This window comes from Heterodontus francisci, chromosome 8 (genome assembly GCF_036365525.1).
Source record: "Heterodontus francisci isolate sHetFra1 chromosome 8, sHetFra1.hap1, whole genome shotgun sequence".
NCBI lineage: Eukaryota > Metazoa > Chordata > Chondrichthyes > Heterodontiformes > Heterodontidae > Heterodontus > Heterodontus francisci.
The window spans coordinates 62489897-62502863 of NC_090378.1; the positions used below are offsets into that span (position 1 = coordinate 62489897).

A 12967-nucleotide genomic window follows, 5' to 3' on the forward strand; every position below is an offset into this window, starting at 1 on the left:
TGCTGCATAATGTATGCCACTGAAGCTCTCTAAAAGCAGAGAAATAGTATAATCTCATTCCCCCTTGCCAGAGTTAAGCAGGCAGAGCAAGCAAGAGGGTTTGCATTGATTGTAGGCTTCCTCATGGTTCAGGTTGCCAATGACTGCACTCCATTGTCTTTTTTTCTATTCATTCATGGAATGTGAGCAAAACTGGCTATGCCAGCATTTATTGCCCATCCCTAATTGCCCTTGAGAAGGTGGTGGTGAGCTGCCTTCTTGAACCACTGCAGTCCATGTGAGGTAGCTACACGCACAGTGCTGTTAGGAAGTGAGTTCCAGGATTTTGACCCAGCGACAGTGCAGGAACGGGGATATAATTCCAAGTCAGGATGGTGTGTGACTTGGATGGGAACTTGCAGGTGGTGATGTTCCCATGCATCTGCTGCTCTTGTCCTTCAAGGTGGTAGAGGTCGCGGGTTTGGAAGGTGCTGTCTAAGGAGCCGTGGTGTGTTGCTGCAGTGCGTATCGTAGAAGGTACACACTGCTGCCACTGTGCGTTGGTGGTGGAGGGAGTGAATGTTTATGGATGGGATGCCAATCAAGCGGGCTGCTTTGTCCTGGATGGTGTCAAGCTTCTTGAGTGTTGTTGGAGCTGCACCCATCCAGGCAAGTGGAGAGTATTCCATCACACTCCTGACTTGTGCCTTGTAGATGGTGGACAGGCTTTGAGGAGTCAGGAAGTGAGTTACTCGCCGCAGAATTCCTAGCCTCTGACCGGCTCTTGTAGCCACAGTATTTATATGGCTACTCCAGTTCAGTTTCTGGTCAATGGTAGCCCCTAGGATGTTGATAGTGGGGGATTCAGCGATGGTAATTCCATTGAATATCAAGGGGCAATGGCTCGAGTCTCTCTCGTTGGAGATGATCATTGCCTGGCACTTGTGTGGCATGAATGTTACTTGCCACTTATCAGCCCAAGCCTGGATATTGTCCAGGTCTTGCTGCATTTCTACATGGACTGCTTCAGTATTTGAGGAGTCATGAATGGTGCTGAACATTGTGCAATCATCAGCGAACATCCCCACTTCTGACCTTATGATTGAAGGAAGGTCATTGATGAAGCAGCTGAAGATGGTTGAGCCTAGGATACTACCCTGAGCAACTCCTGCAGTGATGTCCTGGAGCTCAGATGATTGACCTCCAACAACTAAAGCCATCTTCCTTTGCGTTAGGTATGACTCTAACCAGCAGAGAGTTTTCCCCCTAATTCCCATTGACTCCAGTTTTGCTAGGGCTCCTTGATGCCATACTCGGTCAAATGCTGCCTTGATTTCAAGGTCAGTCACTCTCACCTCACGTCTTGAGTTCAGCTCTTTTGTCCATGTTTGAACCAAGGCCGTAATGAGGTCAGGTGCTGAGTGGCCCTGTCGGAACCCAAACTGGGTGCCACTGAGCAGATTATTGCTAAGCAAGTGCTGCTTGATGGCACTGTTGATGACACCGTCCATCACTTTGCTGATGATTGAGAGTAGGCTGATGGGGCGGTAATTGGCCGGGTTGGACTTGTCCTGCTCTTTGTGTACAGAACATACCTGGGCAATTTTCTACATTGACGGGTAGATGCCAGTTTTGTAGCTATACTGGAATAGCTTGGCTAGGGGCGTGGCAAGTTCTGGAGCACAGGTCTTCAGTACTATTGCCAGAATATTGTCAGGGCCCATAGCCTTTGCAGTATCCAGTGCCTTCAGTCGTTTCTTGATATCACGTGGAGTGAATCGAATTGGCTGAAGTCTGGCATCTGTGAAGCTGGTCACTTCAGGAGGGGGCCGAGATAGATCATCAACTCGGCACTTCTGGCTGAAGATTGTTGCAAATGCTTCTGCCTTATGTGCTGGGCTCCCCCATCATTGAGGATGGAGATATGTGTGGAGCCACCTCCTCCAGTTAGTTGTTTAATTGTCCACCACCATTCATGACTGGATGTGGCAGGACTGCGGAGCTTAGATCTGATCCATTGGTTATGGAATCGCTTAGCTCTGTCTATTGCATGCTGCTTATGCAGTTTGGCATGCAAGTAGTCCTGGGTTGTAGCTTCACCGGGTTGACACCTCATTTTGAGGTATGCCTGGTGCTGCTCCTGGCATGCCCTCCTGCATTCTTCATTGAACCAGGACCAGGGTTGGTCTCCTGGCTTGATAGTAATGGTAGAGTGGGGGATATGCCGGGCCATGAGGTTACAGATTGTGGTTGAGTACAATTCTGCTGCTGCTGATGGCCCACAGCGCCTCATGGATGCCCAGTTTTGCATTGCTGGATGTGTTCGAAATCTATCCCATTTACCACGGTGATAGTGCCACACAACACGATGGATGGTATCCTCAATGTGAAGGTGGGACTTCGTCTCCACAACGACTGTGCGGTGTTCACTCCTACCAATACGGTCATGGACAGAAGCATCTGCGGTAGGCAGATTGGTGAGGACAAGGTCAAGTATGTTTTTCTGTCGTGTTGGTTCCCCCGCCACCTGCCGCAGACCCAGTCTAGCAGCTATGTCCTTTCGTACTCAGCCAACTCAGTCAGTAGTGGTGCTACCGAGCCACTCTTGGTGATGGACATTGAAGTCCCCCACCCAGAGTACATATTGTGCCCTTGCCACTCTCAGTGCTTCCTCCAAGTGGTGTTCAACATGGAGGAGTACTGACTCATCAGCTGAGGGAGAGCGGTAGGTGGTAATCAGTAGGACGTTACCTTGCCCATGTTTGACCTGATGCCATGAGACTTCATGGGGTCCGGAGTCAATGTTGAGGATTCCCAGGGCAACTCCCTCCCTACTGTAGACCACTGTGCCACCACCTCTGCTGGGTCTGTCCTGCCGGTGGGACAGGACATGCCCGGGGATGGTGATGGCAGTGTCTGGGACATGGTCTGTAAGGTATGATTCCGTGAGTATGACTATGTCAGGCTGTTGCTTGACTAGTCTGTGGGACAGCTCTCCCAACTTTGGCACAAGTCTCCAGATGTTAGTAAGGAGGAATTTGCAGGGTCGATAGGGCTGGGTTTGCCGTTGTCATTTCCGGTGCCTAGGTCGACGCCAGGTGGTCCGTCCGGTTTCATTCCTTTTTATTGACTTCGTAGCGGTTAGGTACAACTGAGTGGCTTGCTAGGCCATTTCAGAGGGCATGTAAGAGTTAACCACATTGGTATGCACCTCATGTGAATTCAGCCATTTTCATGAACGTAAAGGAATTCCACTCCCTCAATGTGCAGCTAGTGTGTGACCACAGGCAGCTCATCATGCAGGTGAATGTTCATTTGTAGTAATGATTCCTTCATTCTGTGAATGTCCATTCTGCCACCTGTATTTGACCCACCATGGCAACTCAAAGGTTCGTTACTGGAGGACAAGATTTTTGTAAACTATCTGAAACGAGGTATATTTTGCATTCTCTTTATTTTTCACTATAATTACAATTGTTTTGATATCCTGTAGAGAATTTAATTCTGGTAGAAGTATGAATTTAATGTTTCATATTTTCTTAAATCCATTCTATTGCTGCTATATGTTACTAAAAACAATGGATCAGACATCAAGAAGACTAATGTGTGTTCGTCCCAATAATGTCAATCTTATTGCGGACTCTCATAACTCATTGCAACATGTTGACCCATCAACTGGTAAACATGGTCCTGAAGGTATGAGTCAAAGGGCTGATATCACTATTGTGAACAGGCATGCTGAAATAACATTAATTTGCACAAATCATTTTGTGAGCAATTTTTCAATCCATGAAGGTCCTGTGGTGTGCTGCTATCAATTTAAATGATTCATATTATGGATGCATATTCAACATTCATTGCATTTAAGATAACAACAAAGAAAGCATAGTAAAATTTCAAAGTGCTGCCTACAATACATATCCTTTTGTACCGTATGAAGATAGCGACGTTTTAAAAGCAAATAACAGATAGCCAAAACACTGTTGACAACATTTTGTTTTAACAATGCTGGGTCTGTGTGTTCTTTCCAAGACATGGGGCACCACCATCTTTAGCGGGTGGATGATTACAGTTCCGTGTCCGTTGTTTTGAACCATTTTGGCATGGGGACCATCCAGACCAACAGCCCCAATTTCCGTTAGTGGGCCCTAAGGAAATGAAAGATATCACTGTGAGATATACTCCTATTAGATTAAGTACAAATTCCAGACTTCTATAATCATAAAAGCAATGATTGTAAGATCATTTCAAACTTTCTAGCAAATAAATCATTGTGTGCACTATCTCCCCAAACATGAACTATGTTTTTGCCTGAAATACATCTAAGTCATTACTATCTGAAATTGTTAAAATAAATAAAAAATAGAGTAGGCATTATATCATCAAAATAATCAATGGTTAATCATAGAATAAAGTAACAGCCAGGTCCATTCTCCCTTCAACTATTTGTAATTCAAATTGAAATTCAAATTTGATAAAAATATTTTGGAGTGAATATTATACGACTTTACAACTGGCCACAATGTACATATATTATTGGCAGCCTACAGATTTCAACAGCAGATAAACCCAGCTACAACACTGTAAGGGTGAAGCCCAATCTGTCATTCTGTTTACTAAATTTCCCATTATTTTCCAGACTGGTAAGCAGGTAACACATTTCTGTAGCAAACATCAAACTGTAGCATTACATATCCCAATACCAGAGCCATGAAAAAACTTTAAAGGCAAGTTTGGAATGCTGAATCCAAAGAGTCAGAATTAGGTGAAAGGATTTTTTTTTAAAGAAATTTGAAGTACCCCAATTCAGATTATTTCAGACAGATTTTGGTAGATAACATTAAAAGTGTTTAAAGCAAAAATTAAATAAGTAGCACTAAGCAAACATCTGGAGCAATTAAATTGATTGTATTTGCAACAAAGAGATGAAGTGTATGGCCTGTGATAGTGCTACACAACTGTTCAGTTTTAAGCAGTTATATGGATCCTTGACCTGTGGATCCCTATAATACCTGTCACAATTCCTTACCCTTTCGCTTTGTTTCCTGGCATGCTTTCCCTTCATAACCAGGCAGACATTCACAGGCACAGGCATTGTTAAAAAGAACTGCATTTCCATTATTATAACACACAGGACACCTGCAGGGATGAAACTCTGCCAAGTATTCTTCCATTGCTCTTTTTAAATTTTGTTGTTTAATTTCAACAGATTGAAGGTTACTTCTGGACACCAAGTCGTAAATTGGCATGATCTGGTGTATAGCAACAAAAATATTTGGACTTTAGAGTTGATACAAAAGTAAAAGCCAGTTTCTTAAATCAGTTTGTTTTATTTTGATATTGAATGCCTATTGATATAACAATGGTTGCTAGAACACACTGAATTAAGACCAGTTAGAATCAGATCTAGCAGATTAATAGCAACTTGTACTTTTATCTTCCACACATAGCTCATTCTTAGAATGTACAATTACCATTAACTTCAAATTGATGAAGGAAATTAGGAAAGCAAAGAGAGGGCATGAAAGAATATAGGCAAGTAAAATCAAGAAGAACCCAAAGATGTTTTATCAAAACATTAAGAGTAAGAAGATAACTAAGGAAAGACTAGGGCCCATAAAAGACCAAAAAGGTAACCTATGTGTGGAGGTGGAAGATATGGGTATGGTTCTTAATGAATACTTTGTGTCTGTCTTCACAAAAGAGGGGGACAATGCAGAAATTAAAGAGTTAAGGAGGGGGAGTGTGAAGTATTGATGTGATAAACATAGGGAGAGAGGAAGTGTTAAGGAAATTAGCATCCTTGAAAGTGGATAAATCACCAGAGCCAGATGAAATGTACCCCAGGCTGCTAAAGAAGCCAGGTAGGAAATAGCAGAAGGTCTGACCAACATTTTCCAATCCTCACTGGAAACAGGTGTGGTGCTGGAGCATTGGAGGTCTACTAATGTTGTACCTTTGTTTAAAAAAGGAGCAAGGGATAAATCAAATAATTACAGGCCAGTCAGTCTAACCTCAGTAGTGGGCAAATTATTGGAATCAATTCTGAGAGACAGGATAAACTATCACTTAGAAAGGCATGGATCAATCAAAGATAGTCAGCATGGATTTATTAAGTGAAGGTCATGTCTGACTAACTTGATTGAATTTATTGAGGACGTAACAAGGAGGACGATAGGGGTAGTGCAGTTGATCTGGTCTGCATGGATTTTAACAAGGCTTTTGACAAGGTCCCACATGGTGGACTGGTTAAAAAATAAAAGCCCATGGGATCCAGGGAAATGTAGCAAACTGCATACAAAATTGGCTCAATGGCAGGAAACAAAGGGTAATAGTTGACTGGTGTTTTTGTGACTGGAAGGCTGTTTCCAGTGGTGTTCCACAGGGCTCAGTACTAGGTCCACTGCTTTTTGTGGTATATATTAACAATTTGGATCAAGAAGTTTGCAGACCACACAAAATTTGGCTGTGTGGTTGATAGCGAAGAGGATAGTTGTAGACTGCAGGAAGATATCAATGGACTGGTCAGGTGGGCAGAAAGGTGGTAAATGGAATTTAACCCAGAGAAGTATGAGATGATGCATTTGGGGAGGTCAAACAAGGCAAAGTAATACACAATAAATGGGAGGATGCTGAGAGGTGTTGAGGAAGTGAGTGAGGGACCTGGAGTGCATGCCCACAGATCCCTGAAGGTAGCAGGACAGGTCAATAGGTGGTTAGGAAGGCATATGGAATCCTTTCTTTTTTTAGCCAAGGCATAGAATATAAGAGTAGGGAGGTTATGCTGGGACTAAAAAAATCATTGGTTAGGCCACAGCTTGAGTACTGTGTGCAGTTCCGGTCACCTCATTAGAGAAAGGATGTAATTGCACTAGAGAGGGTACAGAGGAGATTTACAGGGGTGCTGTCAGAACTGGAAAATTGCAGATATGAGAAAAGATTGGATAAGCTGGGATTGTTATCCTTGGAACAGAGGAGGCTGAAGAGAGATTTGATTAAAATGTACAAAATTGTGAGGGGCCTGGATAGAGTGGATGGGAAGGGCCTATTTACCTTAGAAGAGGGGGTTAATGATTAGAGGGCATAGATTTAAAATGATTTGGGCAAAAGGAATAGAGGGGAGATGAGGAAAATTATTTTCATCCAGAGAGGGGTGGGGGTCTAGAACTCACTGCCTGAAAAGGTGGTAAAGACAGAAAACCTCATCTCATTTAAACAATGCCTGGATGTGTAGCTGAAGTGTGTAACCTGCAGGGCTATGGACTGGATGCTCGAAAGTGGGATTAAGCTGGGTGGCTCTATTCTTTCAGCCGGCGCAGACATGATGGGCCAAGTGGCCTCTTCTATGCTGTAAAGTTTCTATGATTCTATGAGTATCATATCTAATATTATGAAGATTAGATTATTAACGTAAACAACATTCTTTATAATCTCAATACTTATTGGTATGCATATTATGGAATGGCCTCTTTAATTTTACCATATAAGTTTACAGCACCAAGCAAATTCATTTGGCCTATCATATCTGTGTGAGATCTTTGCTACAGCAAATCCATTGTCCCTCTACCTCCCCATTATCACTGTGTCTTCTTCTAAGAACATAAGAACGTGAGAAATGGGAGCAGGAGTAGACCACACAGCCCCTGCAGCCTGCTCCACCATTCAATACGATCATGGCTTATCATTTTCTTTAACTCCACTTTCCTACCTACTTCCCATATCCCTTGATTCCCTGAGAGACCAAGGGCTTGATTTTCAATCCAGGGTCAGGAACCTGATGCCCCGATAATTTCCAGGTCCCAATTGCATGCTCTGCATTGCTCACATGACATTATCTTCATATGCAGATGCCCTAATTGGGCTGAAGACGAGCTGAGTGCCCAATCAGTGGTACTGAGTTCTGCCAGGGGGTGGGAGCTGCCTGCTGAGCACAATCTTCAAAGGCAAATGGCAGCTATGACAGAATGGAGAAGGAAGGACATCAGAGGAAAGAAAAATGAATTTACCTCCATCTGTAGAAGACAGAGCTCAGAATGACAGACTGCAAGTAAATTCCTGAAATTGGGTGACTCATTATGTCAACAGTCAACGAACCTTGGTTTAAAAAAAAGCTTTGAAGTGCTTAAAGAGTTGATTTTTTTCAAAGGCTCTGTTAAAAAAAAAAGGGAGGACCCGACTCCTCTCCCAGGCCGATCAATATCAGCACCATTACAGGAGGTGTCCAATAGAAAAAGCGTGGGAATCCTCCGAACACTGCAGAGTCTTCATTCACGCAGCCAAAGTTTTAAAAATTCATTAAACGACTCGAGCGTGAAGAAGAGCTTCCATTTACGCAGCCACAGCTAAAAAAGCATCATTAAACTACTCGAGCATGAAGAGCACAAAAACAAACTCTAGCCAAAAAAAAGCAATTAAAAAGCCTATTGAACAGCTGTATAAACAGACAAGCTTAAGTGCTAGAAGCAAATTAAACACAGAATACTATCAAATACCTGTTCCTCTCCATCCAAGCAGCTAGTCTAAATAACAGAGAATTTCTTAAAAAAGGAAACAGCGCAAGAGTAAATAGAACAAGTTTGAAAACCAGTTTCAAACCACAAATAGAAAACTAATAATAAATACAGTGCTGCAGGTACACACACAGAGCTAAACAAAGTTAAATAAAGAGCAGAAAGCAAAAGAACAGCAGAAAGATGGTTATCAAATTTCCCAGAATGAACTGGAAGACTTGATAACCTATCTAAGTTCAAACCTTTTAAACAAAGAATGCAGTTATGCTTCACAGACCAACTAATTGTAGAACCAGAGAAGGGGGCAATAAAAATACTGATAGCAGTTGGAAATAAGGGGTTATACAGAATCAACACCTCTAGCTTATCTGAAGAGGACCAGAAAGATCCCACAAAGATATGGAAAGTGCTAGAAGATCAGCTCCGGTTAAGAGTGAATTTTAGAATCCACGTCATGGAATTGATGTCCTACAGGCAACAGCCACAAGAATCAATGGACTACTTCATCAGTAGATGCCGTAGCAAGGGCAACAAATGTGATTTTTCAGCAACTGAGCTGTCAGAGCGACTAATGGAGCTGGTGATTGTCCCAACACCCATTGAAGCTTTTCAGAAAGACCTCTTGGGGAAAGAGAAAGGTCACAGCATTGATGCGCTGCTAGAAGATGGCAGGAATAATGAAGCCATTGTAGCTGGACAACAGCACCTGCAAGCACTCGTTGCAGCCAACAGTATCGGCACAATAACCAGGTCAAAAAGAGCAAGCAAGCTGTGTGGTAAGTGTGGTTTGTCCTACTCACCACAAAGATGCCCGTATAACTAATTTTGATGTTATCTAATTTTATGATTTTTTTACTTGTAGCATATCAGACCTATCTTCGGAAAGAAAGGGAATGTTGTGTGTTTGCCTTAAGAGAAATGTCCCTTTAAGATCTCAGTATGCTAATGAGCTAAGTACCAGGATGCAGTCATGTGACTACAAACACACCCTGCAACTGTAGCACTCAGATGAAGGTTCTGTAAATAGTTTGCTCTGTACTGTTTATAATAGTTTAGCTGTTAAAAAACCTGTTTGAGATCTTCAGCAAACAGGACTACAGACATCTCATTTATGTTGCATCAGACAACATAAAGAACTCATTACAAGAGGGAGAAGGCGGGGGAATGGCACTAAGTGAATTGCTTATTCAGAGAACCGGTGCAGACACAATGGACCAAATGGCATCCTTCTGCACTGTAACAATTCTGTGAAAGAAGTGAGAACCCAAAAGGGTGTGGGGTCTGATGGTTCAAAAGAGACCAATGGCAGTTTGGTTCCTATTTTCCTGGATCCCTCCCTAAGATGTCCGTCGTGGCTTAGCGGTAGAATTCACTTCTCTGAGTCAGAGGTTGTGGGTTCAAGTCGTAAGCACAAAATCTAGGATGACATTCCAGTGCAGTACTAAGGGAGAGCTGCACTGTCTGAGGTGATTTCTTATAAGATGTTAAGCTGAGGCCTTGTCTGTCCTCTCAGGTGGATGTGAAAGAACGCATGGCACTATCAAAGAAGAGCATGGAAGTTCTCCCTGGTATCCTGGCCACTATTTAACCCTCAAGAGGATATCACTGAAAGAAATCACAGAATCACAGAATTTTTACAATGCAGAAGGAGGCCATTCGGCCCATCATGTTCGCACCGGCTCTCCAAAAGAGCAATTCACTCAGTTCCATTTTCTCACCTTCTCCCCGTAACCCTGCATTCTTCCTTTTCAGATAACAGTCTAATTCCCTTTTGAATGCTTCAATTGAACCTGCCTCCACCACACTCTCAGGCTGTGCATTCCAGACCGAAACTACTCTGCATGATAAAAGTTTTTCTAATGTCACTTTTGCTTCTCTTACCAGATACTTTAAATCTGTGTCCTCTCATTCTCGATCCGTTCACAACTGGGAACAGTTTCTCTCTATTTACTCCGTCAAGACCCCTCTTGATTTTGAATACCTCTATGAAATCACCTCTCAGCCTTCTCTTCTCCAAGGAAAACAGCCCTAACTTCTCCAATCAATCTTCATCACTGAAATTCCTCATTTTTGGAACCATTCTCGTGAATCTTTTCTGTACTCTCTCCAATGCCCTCATGTCTTTCCTAAAGTGAAGTGCCCAGAACTGGACACGATACTCCAGCTGAGGCCAAACTAGTGTCTTATACAAGCGCTTGTACTCTATGCCCCTATTAATAAAGCCCAGGATACTCTATGCTTTATTAAGCAGTCTCTCAACTTACCCTGCCACGTTCAATGACTTACGCACATATACACCCAGGTCCCGCTGCTCCTACATCTCCTTTAAAATTGCACCCTTTATTTTATATTGTCTCTCTGTGTTCTTCCTACCAAAATGAATCACTTCACATTTCTCTGCATTGAACTCCATCTTCCACCTGTCTGCCCATTCCACCAACTTGTCTATGTCCTTTTGGAGTTCTACACTATTCTCCTCACAATTCACAATGTTTCCAAGTTTCGTATCATCTGTAAACTTTGAAATTGTGCCCTGTACACCAAGGTCTAGGTCATTAATATATATATCAGGAAAAGCCAGGGTCCCAACACTGACCCCTGGGGAATTCCACTACAAACCTTCCTCCAGCCCGAAAAACATCCACTAACCATGACTTTTTGTTTCCTATCACTCAGCCAATTCCATACCCATGTTGCTACTGTCCTTTTTATTCCACGAGCTACAAGTTTGCTCACAAGTCTGTTGTGTGGCACTGTATCAAATGCCTTTTGAAAGTCCATGTACACCACATCAACAGCACTGCCCTCATCAACCTCCTCAAAAAACTCCAGCAAGTTAGTTAAACATGATTTTCCCTTATGAAATCCATACTAGCTTTCCTCAATTAAACAGCATTTGTCCATGTGACTATTAATTTTGTCCCAAATTACTCTTTCTAGAAGTTTTACCACCACCAAAGTTAAACTGATTGGCCTGTAGTTGTTGGACTTACCTTTACACCCTTCTTTGAACAAGAATGTAAAGTTTGCAATTCTCCAGTCCTCTGGCACTTCTAAGGAAGACTGAAAAATTATGGCCAGTGCCTCTGTGATTTCCACTCTCACTTCCCTCAGTATCCTTGGATGCATCTCATCCAGTCCTGGTGTTTGTTCCACTTTAAGTACAGACAGCCTATCTAATACATTCCCTTTATCAATTTTAAACCCTTCTAGTGTCAGAATTACCTCCTCTTTCACCATTGCCTGGATTGCATCATCTTCCTTGGTAAGGACAGATGCAAAGTTTTAATTTAATACCTCAGCTATGCCCACTGCCTCCATGTGTAAATCCACTTTATGGTCCCTAATCGGCCCCACTCCTCCTTTTACCACCCTTTTACTATTTATATGCCGATAGAAAACATTGCGATTTCCTTTAATGCTAGCTGCCAGTCTCTTTTGATGCTCTCTCTTTCCTTCTCTTATTTGTTTTTTCACTTCCCCTCTGGACTTTCTATATTCAGCCTGGTTCTTAATAGCATTTTCTACCTGACTTCTGTCATAAGCACACTTTTTCTTCTTTATCTTAATCTCTACCTCTTTTGTCATCCAGGGTGCCCTGGATTTGTTTGCCGTACCTGTTTCCTTTGTGGGAATATACCTTGACTGTGCCCAAACTATCTCTTCATTGTTCAGCTACCGGTTTTCCTGCCAATTTTTGACTCCAATTTATTCACCACAGCACCAATCTTACCCCATTGAAGTTGGCTTTCCCCCAGTTAATTATTCTTACTCTAGATAGTTCTTTGTCTTTTTCCATAATCAGCCTAAACCTTATAACACAATTATCACTGTCCCCTAAATGCTCTCCAACTGATACTTGATCCACTTGGTCCACCTCATTCCCAAGAACAAGGTCGAGCAGTGCCTCCTTTCTTGTTGGACTGGTCATTATTACATTTCTGTTTGTGTGAGCTTGGTGTGCATAAATTGGCTGTGATGTTTTCTATATTACAACAGTGACTGCACTTCAAAAGTACTTTGTAGGCTGTAAAGTGCTTTGGGGCATCCTGTGTTTGTGAAATGCGTTATATAAAAGCAAGTCTTCCTTTTTTTTAATGAAGCTAAACCCTACTCCCCCCAGTACTGTCTTATCCCAAGAACCCTCAATACTTTCAGACTCTGCCCTTCATGTTCTAAAATCCAACCCATTGTCTGGTTGGATCCCAGGACTTCCATCCCCAGACACTCCTCCGTTCTGAAATCTGGGCGACGGGGGTCTCAGCAACCGGCTAAAGCACCGGCAAGAGCCACATGTCACCTCCTCTGGGGAAGGCCCATCGTATTACGTGCTAAATGGGCACTTAAGTGGACAGCAGCGTGCCTTCCCCAGGATTAAAGACCCCAGTGACAGAGGTCCAACCTACTGAGAGTTGTCAGCTAATCAGAGGCCAGCAACTCTTTAACTGAGCAGCGTTAGCACAGAAGTAGGGCTGCTG

General features: G+C 42.8%; 1 protein-coding gene across 2 annotated transcripts in view; it reads right to left on the minus strand.

Moving 5' to 3' along the window:
* Window positions 1-3416: 3416 nt before the first annotated feature.
* The window catches only part of c8a (complement component 8, alpha polypeptide), a 119458-nt gene continuing 109907 nt past the window's right edge, over window positions 3417-12967 (minus strand). Inside the window, exons 10-11 of one of the 2 annotated variants that reach the window (XM_068037226.1) lie at window positions 5009-5231; window positions 3894-4127 (exon numbers count right to left, since the gene is read on the minus strand). In XM_068037226.1, coding sequence (XP_067893327.1) covers window positions 3979-4127; window positions 5009-5231 — 372 coding nt within the window. In that variant the 3' untranslated portion in view covers window positions 3894-3978. Of the gene's footprint in view, window positions 4128-5008; window positions 5232-12967 lie in introns of both variants that reach the window. The other variant, XM_068037227.1, reaches the window with a different exon arrangement.